The sequence below is a fragment of the Conger conger genome, chromosome 6, assembly GCF_963514075.1.
Source record: "Conger conger chromosome 6, fConCon1.1, whole genome shotgun sequence".
Lineage (NCBI taxonomy): Eukaryota > Metazoa > Chordata > Actinopteri > Anguilliformes > Congridae > Conger > Conger conger.
In genome coordinates, this window is record NC_083765.1 from 344,576 (window position 1) to 364,928 (window position 20,353).

The following is a 20,353-nucleotide window of genomic DNA, read 5'->3' on the forward strand; positions in this document are numbered from 1 at the left end:
CGGAATAAAGATAATTCATTCAGACTTATAAAAAACATAACACACAGAACAAACACATTACATACATTACATACACATGGGAAAAGAGGAGCGTCCTTTGTCCCATCGGCCAGTGCAAGGGGCCCTCTGCAGGGCCCTGGCACTGGAGGGCCTTCCTCACACACTCAACCTAACCTAGCCAGTGCCATGGGCAGACCTCCTTTCCTCCTCAGTACACTCAGGAGGATAAATCACCATCGAAATAAAAAAGACAAAATTTACACAAAATTTATAACAGAACTAAATTTTTTAGGGGCAGGACAAGAGGGGCGTGGCCTCAGGCATGATGGGTAAAGATGAGAGCCAATGGTGGTACGCCCCATCACACCCTATAGGGCACATAGAGCCTTGTATTTTCTACTCTCTGTTTGGTTTGCAGCCCCTCTCAGGAAGCACTATGGTGTGAAACGTTAGGGAAACAACCAAAAACAGAGAATTCAATTGCTAGATTTTACTGAGTACCTGCCTGTCTTTTTTTTTTTTTGAATTTTAAAGTGGTTTTTGAAAAGTTAAACCCCCTAAAAATAATAATAAAGGTTATTTTAAACTGGCTAGCGAGGGGGCTCAAAAAAAGAAAGGGCCTGAAAAAAACTAAATGAAGGCACACAGTACAATCGTGTCTCACCCAACCGACTGAGCTCCACACAGGAAAAGGGAAAAGGTCAACCTCCTACCAGGATCTACAGCGGGACGCCGCAGAAGACAGTGGACTGGAGGTCAACACGCCCTGGAACTACTAGAAGGGTAAGAGCCCAGGTTGGGCAGCCTTAAAATTGTTTGGCTACCAACTAACTTGCTGGCTAGTTTAAAATGTTTAATTCATTGAACAGGTACACTGTACTATCTGCAATGGGAGAAGAGGGACAAACAAACACCACCATACAACAAGCTCAAATGTTTCAACCTAGGGCCACGCCCGAAATTACAGCCCCAAACACAAACACCATACACACTGTTGACACTAGGCCAAGATTCATTTAGTCCTTTGCCCCATTGGACAGTGCAAGGGGCCCTCTGCAGCCAGTGAGGGCCTTCCTCACACACTCAACCTAACCCTAACCCCTACCCCTAACCCTAACCCTAACCCTAACCCTAACTCTAACCCTAACCCTGCAGGATCGCAGAATACATAGACCATTTCCTCACTCCACTGTCAACTAAACACAACAGTTACATAAAAGACACATACGACTTCATACGCATAGTTAAAAACACTGAAATAACACAGGACACCATTTTATTCACAATTGACATAGATAGTCTCTACACAAACATAAACACTGCAGCAGGGCTAACAGCTGTAAAACTCTGGATGGAGAAATACCCGGACGACAGCCACCCGGATACATCTCTCCTACAACGTTTCATTATGTTATGTCATGTTATGTTACATTATGTTGACAGCTACCAGGGTTAGGGTCAGGGTTAGGGCCTCTTCTCCTACAGAAGTATTGCAGCTCTTCATACTTTCTCCATTTTGTCGGTTTTACACTTGGCTTGGTCTTTGTTTGAGACTTTGCTTTTTTACCCCTGTAAATAACTTCATATTTGAAATAAATATTTGTATTTCTTCTCTCCGCAGTGTAGCCTAGTTCATTAGTGACTGCAATCATTATGTTTTTGATAGTAACCTGACACCAATATTTCCATTTGCTCATTTTCCTGTGATTTTTGCACAGATTTTTCCTAATTTGAGCTTTTGTTCCACCCTGCATTTATTTCTCAGTCACACTGTATGTGCATCCCAGGCTGTGCTTGATATTTGTCCTGATTTGCATCACATGTTTCAATAAGTCTGTACATCATGTATATGTATAGTGCAACTTAGTAAGATTTTTATTCACAGGAAAAACAAATACAAAGTTAAGAACTTCATAGTAGCAAGCTGCATCCACTCTTAATTCAAATAACCAATATCTAAATTCAGTTAAATAACATCTAATTTAATAAATAATAAATAGAGATAAATACTGCAAACCTTCACATATGTTCATCATAATTCAGTATACTTTGTTTTTAAGTATTAAGTTAATAACACTCAATATAAGACTGATGTCAATTTGTCATAAAGTGTAGGAACAAAGTAAAGAGACTCATGCCTCAGTAATTCTGTTCATGTACAGGCCAGCTATGTGCGTCTAGACAGATGTTTGTTACATTACATCACATTATTGGCATTTGGCAGACGCTCTTATCCAGAGCGACATACAGTTGACTAGACTGGAGGATTGTCTCCTGCTTAATCTAATCAAATGTACGTCGCTCTGGATAAGAGCATCTGCCAAATGCCAGTAATGTAATGTAATGTAATGAGACAATCCTCCCCTGGAGCAATGCAGGGTTAAGGGCCTTGCTCAAGGGCCTAACAGCTATGCGGATCTTTTTGTGGCTACACCAGAGATCGAACCACTGATCTTGCGTGTCCCAGTCATGTACCTTAACCACTATGCTACAGGCCGCCGTCTTGTCCACAAACAACAGCATCAAGATCATAAACATACATTGTATCACATAAAATGGATAACAATGTTGGTGCAGTTTGATCTGGAGTAGTAAAGTCTGCTGAACATCTGGAGGAATCTCTCCCTGCAGCTCAGGGCTTCCTGCTGTATGATTAAAGAGAAATAGATCAGTGTTTCAGGCACAGTTATGCAGATGAAGGCTCAGTAATTACACATCACTCCCTTGGACAGAACACAAAATGTGCATTTGTAACAAAAATCTAACATAAGAGGTTAATTGTCTTGATATTCTTCATGGTAAATTCTCAAGTGTAATTATTCAAAACTGTGAAATGAAAACTGTAATGTGTGTTCTGTAGCTGTATTTTTTAAATTGGTGATCAGTGTTGCTTGTGTATGATTGGTCAGCACTTACTTATCCAGGATTCTCTCGATGACCTTTTTGACCCAGGGAGCAGTGGTGTCCAGACAGATCTGCTGACCAGTCTCTTTCAGAGTGGCACTACAGGAGGAAATGCATCTCATTACACACACATGCGCATACACACACAAAGTGGTCCTACAGGAGGAAATGCATCTCATTACACACACATGCGCATACACACACAAAGTGGTCCTACAGGAGGAAATGCATCTCATTACACACACATGCGCATACACACACAAAGTGGTCCTACAGGAGGAAATGCATCTCATTACACACACATGCACATACACACACAAAGTGGTCCTACAGGAGGAAATGCATCTCATTACACACACATGCGCATACACACACAAAGTGGTCCTACAGGAGGAAATGCATCTCATTACACACACATGCACATACACACACAAAGTGGTCCTACAGGAGGAAATGCATCTCATTACACACACATGCGCATACACACACAAAGTGGTCCTACAGGAGGAAATGCATCTCATTACACACACATGCGCATACACACACAAAGTGGTCCTACAGGAGGAAATGCATCTCATTACACACACATGCACGTACACACACAAAGTGGTCCTACAGGAGAATCAGAGGGAGGGAAAGAGAGAGTCAGAGGAGGGGAGTGATGCTCACATAATCTCGGTGTCCTTGCAGTGGGCACTGGGAGGGAACAGCTCCACACTCTGAATGAGTTTCCCAATTCTCCGGCTCTCTGTCTCAATACAGCGACACCGCAGATCCACTCCTAGTCCCCTCACACTCATCCCTGCACAGGGCCAAGGGTCAGAGAGCAGGGGTCAGTAACAACAAATTATGAAATGGAGGAAAAACCAGTCTCTACAGGAGTGCAGTGAATATAAAACTATGCATTTACACATTTATATAAAACTATACATTTACACATTTATATAAAACTATACATTTACACATTTTCTCTCCAACTCACTCTCCCAATTGCTCAATCATTCACTCTCACTCATTCACTCTCTCACTCTCTCACATTCTCACTCACTCTCTCACTATCCCACTCACTCGCTCACACTCTCTCTCACTCTCTCACTCACTCACTCACTCTCTCACTATTCCACTCACTCTCTCTCACTCACACTCTCACTCACTCATTCATTCTCTTTCACTCTCTCACTCACACTCTCTCTTACTCACTCACTCACACACTCACTCACTCTCTTTCATTCTCTTTCACTCACTCACTCACTCATTCATTCTCTTTCACTCTCTCTCACTCAGTAATGTGCTTCAGTCCAGTCTCACCTTCAGCGCTAAGTGCAGTCAGCAGAAGCAGGCAGATGGCAGCTGTGATTGTGTTCTTCATACTTGAAGTTGAAATTGAGTAGTATAGCAGGTTTATGCCCTGGTCTGAAGTTCAGTAGTTGATGCTGATAAGAGCGGTTTAAGAGGGTGAATGCGCTGGCCTCCACAGTGCTCTGCTCTTATAATAGCAGCACCTGGAAGTGAGTCAGGAGGAGGTGGTGCAAGTTTGGAATTGTCCCAGTTTCACAAGTCGACCACAGAAGAATGAAATATACAGTCGTGTGCAGTAATGATTATTCACCACCACATTTGTCGAAAAAGGGTTCCTACTATATTACTTCTTTAAAATGTTTTGGTGAAAATGTATTGAACAATACTATCGTAGGCAATGAGAAGAAAACATTCCCAAAATTACATTGGGGTAAAAGTATGGCTAATAAACAGAAACACTGAAAACATTTTCCTAATCACTTTTGCATAGCATGAATGAATGTGTGAAGGCTCATTCCATGATTGTTGAAGCTAAACAATTTGTTTAAACTGGTTTGAAGCAACATTATTCTGCAAAATTACTTCTGATGGTCAGCTGTTCCAGTATTTAAGGTAACACTTTCTTTCTTAGAAGATTAAAACATGGTTTACTTCATATTCATATTCAAAGACCGAGCCGATTTGTCGAGTCGGTTTCGACTGCCCAGACACACTGGAACCGCCAGACAGAGTGCTTTCTGTCCTCAGCTTCTTGTGGACTTGCACAGGACACTGACAATATATTGATAATTGATAATCCCAGACAGTAACCATTTCCAGTGTGTGGAACTCAAGACAAAGATTAAAAAAACAGCAATATCTCTGATGCATAGGTAATTGCAGCAGGTTGGACGCTGCTCCATATTTTACACTGTTTTATTCCAGTCCTACGTGGCACATGTAGTTTTTGTAGTCTATATAAACAAACATACAATAATTACCAAAGTTTAGATGTTAGTTTGGATGAAATGAAGGAAGCCTGCACACTGATATGCTCCTTACACACCTTTATTGTAGACAACATTTCAATCCCAGTGGACCTTCATCGGGTTTGGCATAGAAGAAGTCCTAAATAAGTTTTATTTATATTTTCATGTTCGCAAAGAGAAGTTACTAAGTAGCTGTAGCGCACACAGTCATATAATGATAAAAATAAATCAGGTCATGTGAAAGCTACATAGTATTTTTTCTCTGCCATCTCTTTAAATTGTCTGAAATTGAATTCTGTGATCCTGAAGGTATTTTAGGGGTGTCAATTTACGCTAATCACATTTTGTGCGCGTTCCTTTGATTTATGATTACTTGGTATTTATCGACATACACGTGTCTACGAAAAAAAAGCTGTGTGTGGAAGTGCATTTTTTCCACTAGCTGTGTGTAGTTGAAGACCTCCAGGAAACTTAAGTATTGTTTCTGTGTTTTTTGCATGTGAGCAGTAGGTATGTCACAACACATTACATTAATTACATTGCTACATTAATGGCATTTGGCAGATGCTCTTATCCAGAGGGACGTACAGTTGATTAGACTAAGCAGGAGACAATCCTCCCTTTTCTCCCTTTTCTCTCCTCTCTAATCAACACCTCCCTCTCTTCCGGCACCATGCCCTCTTCCCTGAAGAGGGCCAGAGTCACTCCCCTCCTCAAAAAACCTACTCTCGATCCCTCTGCCCTGAACAACTACCGGCCTGTCTCTCTTCTTCCCTTTCTTGCTAAAACCCTGGAACGGGCGGTCTGCTCCCAACTGTCCACTTATCTTCTCCACAACAATCTCCATGACCCCAACCAGTCTGGCTTCAAGAGTGGCCACTCCACTGAAACCGCCCTGCTCGCGGTCACTGAGGCACTCCACTCTGCTAAAGCAAAATCCCTCTCCTCTGTCCTCATCTTCCTCGACCTGTCGGCCGCCTTCGATACAGTCAACCATGAGATTCTGCTCTCATCGCTGTCTGGGATGGGTGTCACAGGTTCTGCACTCGCTTGGTTTTCCTCCTACCTCTCTGGTCGCTCTTACCAGGTGACTTGGAGGGGCGCACTCTCCGACCCTCAACCCCTACGAACTGGAGTCCCGCAGGGCTCGGTTCTTGGGCCTCTCCTCTTCTCGCTATACACCATGTCTCTTGGCTCTGTTATCTCTTCCCACGGCTTCTCTTATCACTCCTACGCTGATGACACCCAACTCTTCATTTCCTTCCCCCCTGACACCCAAATCACCACACAGATCTCTGCCTGCTTGGCTGATATCTCTGCATGGATGACTTCCCATCACCTGAAGCTCAACCTTGCTAAAACTGAGCTTCTCTACATCCCTGCTAAGTCCTCTCCGTCAATCGACCTCTCACTGACTGTGGAGGACTTTGTAGTTTCCTCCTCCCGTACGGCAAAGAATCTTGGGGTGACTCTTGATAACTGCCTCTCCCTGGCTCCACAAGTATCCTCCACTGCCAGAACCTGCAGGTTCTTTCTGTTTAATATACGCCGCATCCGTCATCTCCTGACGGAGAAAGCCACCCAGCTCCTAGTCCAGGCGCTCGTCATTTCCCGCCTGGATTACTGCAACTCCCTCCTAGCCGGTCTCCCAGCGTGCGCCATCAAGCCCCTCCAGCTGGTCCAGAATGCTGCAGCCCGCTTGATCACCAGTCAGCCCAGGTCGGCTCATGTCACCCCGCTTCTCATTGGCCTCCACTGGCTTCCTATTGCCGCACGCATCCGATTCAAGGCCCTAGTGTTGGCATTTCAGGCTGCTAAGGGGACTGCCCCACATTACATACAATCCCTGATCACTCCCTACTCCCCAGCTAGACCACTCCGGTCTGCCAGCTCTGGTCGCCTTACGGTTCCCTCTCTACGGGCACCTGGCGGTCGAGCTGCACGTTCACGCCTGTTTTCCGTTCTGGTTCCGCAGTGGTGGAATGACTTGCCTACCACTGTCAGGACAGCAGAATCCCTCCCCCTATTTCGACGCAGACTCAAAACACACCTCTTCAAACTCTACCTTAGTCCCCCCTCCTGATTTACCCCGCCCCCCCCCCCAAAAAAAAAAATAAATAAATAAAAAAAAATAAAAAAAAAAAAAAAAAAAAAATTTGCACTTATGATGACGACTATATGTTTAGAACAGCAGTCCAGGTGTATTTTTCTTGTTCTGGATGTGATGCTTTGACTTGTGGTAGAACCTATGCACTTGTAAGTCGCTTTGGATTAAAAGCGTCTGCCAAATGACTAAAATGTAAATGTAAATGTAATCCTCCCCTGGAGCAATAGATAAATAAATTTGTTGTAACATCAAAAGAATCTCTTTGGAATGAAAAATATATGAATGATTAAATGCAAAAAATTGTTATCTGTTTACTTATTTTCATCAACATTAACCAATATTACATGAAATAAATACTTGAATAGTACTTCTGTACTTTTCTGATTTATCTTCATAGTGTTAAGTGTATAATCATCACTACTGTAATTCTGAGCATATCTATAGTTAAAGTGCACCAACAAAATAGAAAATAATACCATAAAATGTACCAGGCTTTTAGTTTATTAATGTAGTCAAACTGACCTTTTACTGCTCCATAGTTAGCAGAATTATTTGATTTATTGTGGACAGATGGTTTCCATTTCCACTAAGTGGCCCAGTCCAGGAATTACATAAACATCAGTCCAATAACAGGAAGAGGTGCTTTCTCAGAATTTTACAGTTTAAGGATTTACTGAAAGAGCTTGCCTGAACTTAATTAATTGTGATGTGTCACAATGGTCCACATGCCATTGAATTTAATCTTTACAGCCATGCCTCTCAGATGCAGTCAACCACAGTGCTTTACACTTTATCACAAATTAGAAATATCACTGTGTTTTATATGAGAAAGTTGGTCGGCTCTCCCTAACATCTAGAAGCATTATCAGCATTTCTTTCATTTATAAGGCCTTACTAGGCAAATTACCTCATCGTTTATCCATAATCTCCTTCAAACTCAGTCTCATAATAACATAATCTTAAATATTTCTTGCATAAAGGCTGGATTTAGGCTTTATATCTATAATTTCTTTTCTTTTTTTCGAATTGTGTTTGAGTATTGTATAAATTTGACTTTCTTGAGCTTTTCTGTCTGTGCTTGATGTTATGGGTAATGTGTGTTTGAGATATAGTGGTGTGCAAAACGTTTGGCCACGCCTGGTCAAAAAGCCTTTCACAGTTAATATCTAAGTTAACAGAAGTGAACCTGACCTCTAAATGTTACAAAGTTGACATGACAGATTTCTTCAAACTTTTTTTATAGTCTCAAAATAATAAAAAAGGAAAAAGAAACTTGGCAACTGTTTAGAAGAACCTATGGTTGTTAATACCAGACTGAACAGCCACTGCAGTTGGATACTTGAAAGCATGGAGTTACTTCAGAATAAAAGGTTTAGCCCTGGAATTATACTCACCTGACTCATTGAAGCCCTAACGAGTAAATCACTGGGTCTGGGCTTTAGTGATAATATTTTTTTAAATAACAAAGAATAATCCAAAAGGGTTCCCAAAATTAACACACACTAATACACACACACACACACACACACACACACACACACACTACTGTAATTCTTTGACTGTTGATCTTTTTTTGTTGGAAAAAGAGACCACCTGTTTAAATGAAAGAATAATAATAATACATGTGAATGTAAGTGATTGTTTTTTCAGGTATAATTGCTGTCAAATGCCTGCAGTCTAGGCTGGAATCTCAGCTCACATGTAAATAATTACAGGTAAGCTTAGAGGGCAGGGCAGCTTTAATAGTCAAACTGACAGGGACTTTCCCCAGTGAATGAGAGAGAGGAAAACAGATGAATGGAAAGGAATGCTTCCTGTTAAGGTTTCATGTTTCCCTGAAACTCTTCCTGATTCAGAATGGGCGTGTTGGAGCAAGGTATTCCAATGTTTTTCCCTTTAAAATAACCTCATTCAATTGTTTTGTGGACCTTACTGAATGTATTAAAAATGCTTGAATATAAAATTCATATAAACATTATATATGAAATAACTAAAAATGATGATAACATGGCTTGTTGTTTATCAGGAATTTGAAAGTAAATGTGGGCTTTTATTTCAGGAACAAGCATTGTTTCATTTTGTTGCAAAAAACTTAAGGAAAAAAACAGATCTATCTTTCTGTCTATGGGGATGTACAGCAAACAGCATCCACGCTGCCATGCAAGCTTGATTATCCCAATCATTCTTCCTCCTGGTACAAACATCACTGCAGGAATGTGGAAGATTCCCTCCTGCTCCGATCCAGAAGGAGCCGTGATCGCACTCAGCGTTCTGTTACAGTGTGAATCGCACTCAGCGTTCTGTTACAGCGTGAATCGCACTCAGCGTTCTGTTACAGCGTGAATCGCACTCAGCGTTCTGTTACAGTGTGAATCGCACTCAGCGTTCTGTTACAGCGTGAATCGCACTCAGCGTTCTGTTACAGTGTGAATCGCACTCAGTGTTCTGTTATAGTGTAACTGCTGCAACTACGGAAACTTGTCTACAGGAATTTTGCTTCTTTTTTTATTTAAATATAATAATTTATTCCCAACATTCACTTTCCCTAAGTATATCGCATTTCTTGGTGTAGGCTAAAGGTTCACTCAACTGTATTGTAATACTTAACAAAGTTCTCGAATCTCTCAATTCTTAGAGCCTCCACAGACCTCCACAACCCGAAAATAAATACCGTTGCCAAATATTTAATTATGTTACATATTGTGTGAGTTTCGTTTCTTACAAAACTCCAACTTCCATATGCAGATGACTTCTACTTTATATTTCTTTTTTAGGCTTTTTTCAGCTTTATTGGACAGTATATAGTATAGAGAGACAGGAATAATGGGAGCGAGAGAGAGGGGAAGACATGCGACAAATGTCAGACGGTCGGATTCGAACCGCCGACATCGCTGCTCGCAATGAGCATGCGGTCAGTGCTCTACAGGCTGCGCCACCGAGACACCCCTACTTTATATTTCTAATCCAATTTCTTCTATTGCCATAATTTTGAACATACTAGAGCAATTAGAGAAACGTTCCAACAAAAAAAATTCCAACTTCCAGGCAGAATTGGCATAAAGGGGATGAATCTATTCCCGAGATATTTAGCATCTTTTTAGTCACTAGAAACTAGCTAGCTTATGAAAATATCATAATAAAAGTGTTTGTTTTATGAAGGATAAGGAATATCTGGTTCCATGGGACTCGTGTGTCTAACATATTTTCCCAGCTATCTGGAACTTCGTATGGTGTAGCAACTAAGTTCTTTATTCTTAAGTAAAATGTGTACATATCTTTATTGATCTTTATTCCTTTAAACTAATTTACCATTTTCACATGTGGTCTATCGATGAACTACCAGCCAGTTCCTTTTCTAATTCCTTATTCCCAAGTATGTTGTAAAGTGGCAGTAATTTGATTGCATTGTTGTTTAAATGAAAATGAAATCTTGTTGGCTCATTGGGGGCAGGTGCATAGAAGTTTTCATATAAAATTGTTTTAAAGACCCTTCAGATATAAATACCTATCTGCAAGTGACCTGTCCTGGCCAAAGTCTTTGAATCCATTGGAGTCCATCAGGATTCAGATCAGGACAACTCCCTTGATTGAAAACAACACTGTACAGTATTATTTGTTGACCTGTCAAAGTCGTTTCACTCAGTTGACCATGAGTTACTTTTAGCCTGACTCAGCCAAATTGCGTCTGGTCAGGAGTCAATGAACTGGTTTAGAGATTATTTATCAGGCAAAACACAATGTGTATCTGATGATGATCATAAATTGAGCTTTTTAGAGATCAGCAGAGGCGTTCCACAAGGATCAATATTAACCCTGTTTTATTTTCAATTTTTATAAATTATTTGGGTTTTGGCATTTAGCCAGCTAAGATATATTTATATGCTGTTGACACAGCTTCATTTACCCTTAAACAAGCAATTGGGGAGTTGAAGGTTACTTTTCAGGCACTTCAAACATCACTTCTTCAGTTGAAGTTAGTTTTAAATGCTGAACCCTGATGGTAGGTGCCAAAGTTCCTTGACCTCCTCATTGTTCCTTTCAAAAGGAACTGTGTACAACTGTTTCATTGGAACTCTGTGTTTGGTCAGAGTCCGAGCAATGATAGTCAGGCTGGTGCTTTCCACATTGTGAAATACCAGATTGTCCTCAACAAATTCCTCTCAGTTTTATTGCATTGTCAGCAATAACCAATCCTACAATGGCATGCTCTTGGTCTTCACTGAGGAACGTTCCTCTTTCCACCAAGGGAGGAAGATGTGGCATCCTTTAGAGGAACAAAAATACAACATATGTATTTACATTGGGACTGGTGGCCTGCAGTTACTGTGGGACATAGCAACAGTAATAATAGAAGAAGCCCTTGTGAAATGCATTACTTACCTGATGGTTTGTTGAAAATTCCGGATAATGGAAGCCATGGTTGACCATCTGAGATTAGGCTGGACTCTTTCACCAGCCTCTCTCAGTGATAGACCATGGTTTATCACATAGTCTATGATGGTGGCTCTTATTTCATCAGTGACAACAGCTCTTACTCTCCTTTGAACACCTCCATGCATTCTTACTCCTCTCCCCCTACCTATCCTTCTCCCTTGTCCTGGCCCAACTACTCCTCTCCCTGGTCCTCTTCTTCTCCCTTGTCCAGACATTATTTTTTCTCTCTCTGCTGCTCTGTGTTGTTCTGTATCCAATCAGCTGTGGTTGGTCTATTTTACACAACTTTCAGTAAATCAGCTATTTCTCAATCTTTCAATGATCTGTTCATTTAAAAATGGGTTAGGGTTAGGGTTAGATGCTGTTGTTGCAGAAGTAGAGTTGTTATACTATATTTAAGGTTTTGAACATTAGGATTTCATTTCTGGAATGCTGTGAGCACGCATGTGTAATTAAGACAAGAAAGATCCACAATTTTGGTATTGGGTAAGCTTGTATGTAAAGAAAATGTAAGCATTGTAGAATTCATTGACTGCATATTCCGTGAAAACAACATTGTGTTAATGGTATGGTCCACAACAGATGGATGTTGTGCTAATTGTGTTTAGAGGAAAATGTGACTACAGATTGGACAAAAGGATGTTAGCGATTGTAAACGTTGGTGTATAGGCCTACCTAATAAAGTGCTCATGAGCGTATATATAAATGAATGGAAATATTTAATATTTGCAACAGGCTCACTTTTTGTTGCTGCTGCTACTGCAACACTTAACAGGAAAAGCATTTTTTCCTGTCTTACATCATTTCCTTATTTTTTTGCACATACGTATGCACAGACGCACTCATAACCAAATGCCATGCAGAACAGTAAGCACAGTACTGCAGTATGGAGGGCTCTAGATCAGGGATACTCTAACCACCGTCCATTAGTTCTGCTGGTTTTCATCAGGTACTAATTTCAGCCCAATAAAACCGACAGGGCCCTGTTTAGTGAGTCAGGCAGATAATTGCATAAAGTAAAACCCAGTCCATGTTCTAGATTTGGGTGGGGTCTGGGTTTTAGTCAGTGCAGTTATCTGTCTCATTATCTGTCTGCTTTGTGAAACAGGTTTATCTGGCTAACTCAGTAATCCTGCTTTGTGAAACAGGTTTATCTGGCTAACTCAGTAATCCTGCTTTGTGAAACAGGTTTATCTGGCTAACTCAGTAATCCTGCTTTGTGAAACAGGTTTATCTGGCTAACTCAGTAATCCTGCTTTGTGAAACAGGTTTATCTGGCTAACTCAGTAAAACAACAGGCTCCAGGTGATTGAAATCTCTGGCCAATTGGTGACATTACTGGATCATCTGCCAGAAGAGAAAACAAGCAGAACTACTGACTCTGATTGAGAAACCCAACAGAACCACTGACTCTGATTGAGAAACCCAGCAGAACTACTGACTCTGAATGAGAAACCCAGCAGAACCACTGACTCTGATTGAGAAACCCAGCAGAACTACTGACTCTGAATGAGAAACCCAGCAGAACTACTGACTCTGAATGAGAAACCCAGCAGAACTACTGACTCTGAGAAACCCAACAGAACTACTGACTCTGATTAAGAAACCCAGCAGAACTACTGACTCTGAATGAGAAACCCAGCAGAACTACTGACTCTGAATGAGAAACCCAGCAGAACTACTGACTCTGAGTGAGAAACTGAGCAGAACTACTGACTCTGAGTGAGAAACTGAGCAGAACTACTGACTCTGATTGAGAAACCCAACAGAACTACTGACTCTGATTGAGAAACCCACTCAGAACTACTGACTCTGAGTGAGAAACCCAGCAGAACTACTGACTCTGATTGAGAAACCCAGCAGAACTACTGACTCTGAGTGGCAAGTCTGAGTATCCCTGCTCTAGACGAAGGGCACTGGACAGTAGAACAATGAACACAATAAGGGAGTATGAAGGGTGCTAGATGAAGAGAAAATCCTGTTGCTTGTGCCTTGCATGGTCAATACAAGTCATATGACATGCCTATGGAGAGAGATTACATTGAGAAGGGTAAGCAGGTATTAGGACCACTTCTAATTTCTTCTCTTCTGTCACATTGATTGAACTCCTGGGTTTCATAATCACCCAGTCACAATCGCCCTGTCACATCCTGTGTCTTCACCATGCTCAATACATGAGCAACATCATGAGCAACATCATGGGCAACATCACGGGCAACATCAGGAATGACAATGACATCAGGAAATTCAAGCTGTGAAGTGAAATAATATAACATAACATAAAAGGTGTACCTACGGCTCAAGTTTGCATAAAAACAAGTGTATGAAGCCTGGTCTTGTAAAGTGTTTCTGCCTCCAGTACATGTCTTGACCACACTGTGTGGAAAAATATGTCCGAATATCTGTGCAGAATCTATCTTTTGCCTATTTCCATTTATAGCTGTGCTGATGTTTATGCTTATTACACTCTTTTCTAATAAGTGGCATGTTGTCCTGCTTTACAGTAAATAAATAAAAGGTTTCAGAAATGTTACAGCTTTGCTTTGGCTTGTTTGCATTTGGCGTCTGGCCAGGAATGTTGCACAAGCTTCTCTTGGCTGAATTCATAAGCAATGACACACTGCCACAAATATGTTATCAGCTTTCGCTGTCTATAATGACTGCGCTACTCCCACACTCAAAATGACTGGCTCGTACATTCATTCAGTCAAATCTACATGTATGTCATTCTCCAATTATTGCTTATTATTGTTTTCTTACATATCTAAAATCACTCAAAATGACAAGAGGTTAACAGATATTCCACTATTGAGATTATACATGGAATATTCTGAATTGTCAGTTTGACAATTTCATGATTTGGTTGAAACATATGTTACATATCAATGAATACAGCTACATCCCAACATCTGCATAGATATTCCTCTCATCCCAACATGAGGATACTAGTCCCTAATCATAAATATAATTAAATCTTAAATATAATTCCAAACCCAGGAAAATTATTATTATGTATCATGATATGTATAATTTATAATCTGTAAATTGTAGCAGCTGACTTTTGTTTGTGATTTGCAAAGGGGTAAAAAAAGATACATTGTAAAATATTATGTATGAAAATTCTTCTGAATAAGATTTGATAGAAAAAAGTTTTTTGTATTGGTTCTGTGCATTTGAGTATACAATAGACATTAAATATGTATGGAAAGTTTTGATACAATAAAAAAAAACTATATTAATATGATATCCTGTCTTCCTGTAATTAACTCATGAAGTCAGAATAAAATTTCCAGAGTCTTGCACAAGCTTACTGACTCACTTCTAGGTGCTGCTGTTATAAGAGCAGAGCACTGTGGAGGCCAGTGCATTCACCCTCTTAAACCGCTCTTATCAGCATCAACTACTGAACTTCAGACCAGGGCGTAAACCTGCTATACTACTCAATTTCAACTTCAAGTATGAAGAACACAATCACAGCTGCCATCTGCCTGCTTCTGCTGACTGCACTTAGCGCTGAAGGTGAGACTGGACTGAAGCACATTACTGAGTGAGAGAGTGAGAGAGAGTGAAAGAGAATGAATGAGTGAGTGAGTGAGTGAGTGAAAGAGAATGAAAGAGAGTGAGTGAGAGAGAGAGTGAGAGAGTGAGAGTGAGTGAGTGTGTGAGTGAGTAAGTGAGAGAGTGTGAGAGAGTGAGAGAGTGAGAGAGTGAGAGAGTGAGTGAGAGAGTGAGAGAGTGAGAGAGAGTGTGAGAGAGTGAGAGAGTGAGTGAGAAAGTGACTGATTGAGCAATTGGGAGAGTGAGTTGGAGAGAAAATGTGTAAATGTATAGTTTTATATAAATGTGTAAATGCATAGTTTTATATTCACTGCACTCCTGTAGAGATTGGTTTTTCCTCCATTTCATAATTTGTTGTTACTGACCCCTGCTCTCTGACCCTTGGCCCTGTGCAGGGATGAGTGTGAGGGGACTAGGAGTGGATCTGCGGTGTCGCTGTATTGAGACAGAGAGCCGAAGAATTGGGAAACTCATTCAGAGTGTGGAGCTGTTCCCTCCCAGTGCCCACTGCAAGGACACCGAGATTATGTGAGCATCACTCCCCTCCTCTGACTCTCTCTTTCCCTCCCTCTGATTCTCCTGTAGGACCACTTTGTGTGTGTACGTGCATGTGTGTGTAATGAGATGCATTTCCTCCTGTAGGACCACTTTGTGTGTGTATGCGCATGTGTGTGTAATGAGATGCATTTCCTCCTGTAGGACCACTTTGTGTGTGTATGCGCATGTGTGTGTAATGAGATGCATTTCCTCCTGTAGGACCACTTTGTGTGTGTATGCGCATGTGTGTGTAATGAGATGCATTTCCTCCTGTAGGACCACTTTGTGTGTGTATGCGCATGTGTGTGTAATGAGATGCATTTCCTCCTGTAGGACCACTTTGTGTGTGTATGTGCATGTGTGTGTAATGAGATGCATTTCCTCCTGTAGGACCACTTTGTGTGTGTATGCGCATGTGTGTGTAATGAGATGCATTTCCTCCTGTAGGACCACTTTGTGTGTGTATGCGCATGTGTGTGTAATGAGATGCATTTCCTCCTGTAGGACCACTTTGTGTGTGTATGTGCATGTGTGTGTAATGAGATGCATTTCCTCCTGTAGTGCCACTCTGAAAGAGACTGGTCAGCAGATCTGTCTGGACACCACTGCTCCCTGGGTCAAAAAGGTCATCGAGAGAATCCTGGATAAGTAAGTGCTGACCAATCATACACAAGCAACACTGATCACCAATTTAAAAAATACAGCTACAGAACACACATTACAGTTTTCATTTCACAGTTTTGAATAATTACACTTGAGAATTTACCATGAAGAATATCAAGACAATTAACCTCTTATGTTAGATTTTTGTTACAAATGCACATTTTGTGTTCTGTCCAAGGGAGTGATGTGTAATTACTGAGCCTTCATCTGCATAACTGTGCCTGAAACACTGATCTATTTCTCTTTAATCATACAGCAGGAAGCCCTGAGCTGCAGGGAGAGATTCCTCCAGATGTTCAGCAGACTTTACTACTCCAGATCAAACTGCACCAACATTGTTTTCCATTTTATATGATACAATGTATGTTATGATCTTGATGCTGTTGTTTGTGGACAAACATATGTATACACACATATAGCTGGCCTGTGCATGAACACTGTGTATCTTAATGAAGATAATTACTTTGTTCCTGCGCTTTATGACAAATTGACATCAGTCTTTTTAAACCACTTACATTGAGTGTTAACTTAATACTTAAAAACTAAGTATACAGAATTAATCTAAGCAGTATTTATCTGTATTTATTATGTATTATTTATTTGTTACATATTTATTTATTTAACTGAATTTTGGATATTGGTTATTTGAAGTAAAAGTGGATGCAGCTTGCTACTATGAAGTTCTTAATTTTGTATTTGTTTTTCCTGTGAATAAAAATCTTACTAAGTTACACTATACATATACATGATGTGCAGACTTATTGAAACATGTGATGCAATTCAGGGAAAATATCAAGCACAGCCTGGGATGCACAGACAGTGTGACTGAGAAATAAATGCAGGGTGGAACAAAAGCTCAAATTAGAAAAAATCTGTGCAAAAATCACAGGGAAATGAGCAAATGGAAATATTGGAGTTAGGGTTAGTATTGAAGAGCTGCAATACTTCTGTAGGAGAAGAGGGAAGGCCCTGGTAGCTGTTGTTAAGACATGTTAAAGCAGAAGTTTATTGCACACATAAGTGGAAATTTGCCTTCAGCTTCACAAAGTTAGTTCAAACATATAATAAACAAAACAACAGGCCAAAGTTATGGATATGATGTGCAATTGAGTGATGAGGAATACAATATGGAAACAAAGTGAACTACAGGCGATTCTTCAGGGTGAGTTTGTTTGGCAGAACGAGGGCATAAATAGGATAAATTCCATACAGATACTAGGAAGTGTTTTTTTCACACAGTGAGTACTGACTGTGTGAAATAGCTTGCCAGTACATGTAGTGGAGGCAGAAATACAGGGGGTTTTCAAGACCAAGCTTTATATGGTGCTAGATACTATTTAGCTTTAGGCAAACTCAGCAGTAGGTACATTTAGGGGAAGGAAAAGGTGAGCTTTGCAGGGCTGAATGGCCTGTTCTCATCATTATGTTATGTTACCCTAACCCTAACCCTAGGAATCATGTACAAGAGGGAATTAGTGTTAGCTAGCTGGTTAAATAGCTTTAGCTATAGCTACAGTGTGATTGCTAACCTCCACAAAACCATTAGCTGTATCTGAGACTCCTATCTTTAACATTTATGTACAAATATGTCTACTTTAGTGAACTTGTTGACACATTTTGAGGAATTGGACAAATTAGGTATTTGAACACAAAGGGCCAGATTTACGAATCCTTTGCAATGATTTTCAGGTGCACATATGACACATTCTGCCCAGGAAACATGCGTTGTATGTATCAAACTGGCACACAGGGCTGGAAGCCCAGTATGCATACCAACTAGGTGGATGATTGCACGGTGTGGTTCTCTCCTTAATGCATATGCATTTAAGGGCAGATTGCGCAAATAAAGGACAGAGACATTATAAATGTGGCTGATTATGTATACTGTTAAATTTTCTAAAATTCACGCAATTAACCAGGGTCAATTTGCGTGAAATTTCTCTGTCTCTATAGGACAGGCATAAACTGAGGTGCAAGCTAGACAGGTAGGAGGTGTAGCCTCCAAAGATGCACTGAAATAATCTTGTGTGCATGTGTCTTGTGTGTGTTGGTGCTGTATGTCTTGTGTGTGTCGGTGCTGTGTGTGTTGTGTGTCAGTGCTGTGTGTGTTGTGTGTATCAGTGCTGCGTGTGTTGTGTGTGTCAGTGCTGCATGTGTTGTGTGTGTCAGTACTGTATGTGTTGTGTGTGTCGGTGCTGTGTGTGTTGTGTATGTGTCAGTGCTGTGTGTGTTGTGTGTGTCAGTGCTGCATGTGTTGTGTGTGTCAGTGCTGTGTGTGTTGTGTGTGTCAGTACTGTATGTGTTGTGTGTGTGTCAGTGCTGTATGTGTTGTGTGTCAGTGCTGTGTGTTGTGTGTGTCAGTGCTGCATGTGTTGTGTGTGTCAGTGCTGTATGTGTTGTGTGTGTCAGTGCTGCATGTGTTTTGTGTGTGTGTCAGTGCTGCGTGTGTTGTGTGTGTCAGTGCTGCATGTGTTGTGTGTGTCAGTGCTGTATGTGTTGTGTGTCAGTGCTGTATGTGTTTTGTGTGTCAGTGCTGCATGTGTTGTGTGTGTCAGTGCTGCGTGTGTTGTGTGTGTCAGTGCTGTGTGTGTTGTGTCAGTGCTGTGTGTGTTGTGTGCGTCAGTGCTGTATGTGTTGTGTGTCGGTGCCGTGTGTGTTGTGTGTCAGTGCAGTATGTGTTGTGTGTGTCAGTTCTGTATGTGTTGGTGTTGGTGCTGTGTGTGTTGTGTGTCAGTGCTGTATGTGTTGTGTGTGTCAGTTCTGTATGTGTTGTGTGTGTCAGTGCTGCATGTGTTGTGTGTGTCAGTGCTGCATGTGTTGTATGTGGCAGTGCTGTGTGTGTTGTGTGTGTCAGTGCTGTGTGTGTTGTGTGTATCAGTGCTGCCTGTGTTGTGTGTGTCAGTGCTGCCTGTGTTGTGTGTGTCAGTGCTGCCTGTGTTGTGTGTGCCAGTGCTGCGTGTGTTGTGCGTGTCAGTGCAGCATGTGTTGAGTATGTGTCAGTGCTGCATGTGTTGTATGTGTCAGTGCTGTATGTGTTGTATGTGTCAGTGCTGTGTGTGTTGTGTGTATCAGTGCTGCGTGTGCTGTGTGTGTCAGTGCTGTTTGTGTTGTGTCTCAGTTCTGTATGTGTTGTGTGTGTCAGTGCTTCATGTGCTGTATGTGTCAGTGCTGTGTGTGTTGTATGTGTCAGTGCTGTGTGTTGTGTGTGTCAGAGCTGTGTGTGTTGTGTGTATGAGTGCTGCGTGTGTTGTGTGTGTCAGTGCTGCATGTGTTGTGTGTGTCAGTGCTGCATGTGTTGTGTGTGTCAGTGCTGTATGTGTTGTAAGTCAGTGCTGCATGTGTTGTGTGTCAGTGCTGTGTGTGTCAGTGCTGTGTGTGTTTTGTGTGTCAGTGCTGCATGTGTTGTGTGTGTCAGTGCTGCGTGTGTTGTTTGTGTCAGTGCTGTGTGTGTTGTGTCAGTGCTGTGTGTGTTGTGTGCGTCAGTGCTGTATGTGTTGTGTGTCGGTGCTGTGTGTGTTGTGTGTCAGTGCAGTATGTGTTGTGTGTGTCAATTCTGTATGTGTTGTGTGTTGGTGCTGTGTGTGTTGTGTGTCAGTGCTGTATGTGTTGTGTGTGTCAGTGCTGTATGTGTTGTGTGTATCAGTGCTGTGTGTGTTGTGTGTGTCAGTGCTGTATGTGTTGTGTGTGTGTGTCAGTGCTGTTTGTGTTGTGTCTCAGTTCTGTATGTGTTGTGTGTGTCAGTGCTGCATGTGTTGTATGTGTCAGTGCTGTGTGTGTTGTGTGTGTCAGTGCTGTGTGTGTTGTGTGTATCAGTGCTGCGTGTGCTGTGTGTGTCAGTGCTGTTTGTGTTGTGTGTCAGTTCTGTATGTGTTGTGTGTGTCAG

At 41.3% G+C, this 20,353-nt stretch overlaps 2 protein-coding genes across 2 annotated transcripts; one reads left to right on the top strand and one right to left on the bottom strand.

The window, feature by feature from the left end:
* Positions 1-1,249: 1,249 nt before the first annotated feature.
* LOC133130967 (interleukin-8-like) lies at positions 1,250-4,375 on the bottom strand. Its single transcript, XM_061245989.1, has 4 exons — positions 4,213-4,375; positions 3,574-3,706; positions 2,917-3,003; positions 1,250-2,645 (listed from the first exon to the last, which is right to left on the bottom strand). The coding sequence occupies exons 1-4, from the start codon at positions 4,271-4,273 to the stop codon at positions 2,633-2,635; spliced, it is 294 nt and encodes a 97-aa protein (XP_061101973.1). The 5' UTR covers positions 4,274-4,375; the 3' UTR covers positions 1,250-2,632.
* A 10,694-nt stretch (positions 4,376-15,069) lies between these two features.
* On the top strand, positions 15,070-17,208 carry cxcl8a (chemokine (C-X-C motif) ligand 8a). Its single transcript, XM_061245988.1, has 4 exons — positions 15,070-15,231; positions 15,666-15,798; positions 16,369-16,455; positions 16,727-17,208. Exons 1-4 carry the CDS (start codon positions 15,171-15,173, stop codon positions 16,737-16,739), a joined length of 294 nt encoding a protein of 97 aa, XP_061101972.1. The 5' UTR covers positions 15,070-15,170; the 3' UTR covers positions 16,740-17,208.
* Positions 17,209-20,353: the final 3,145 nt, after the last annotated feature.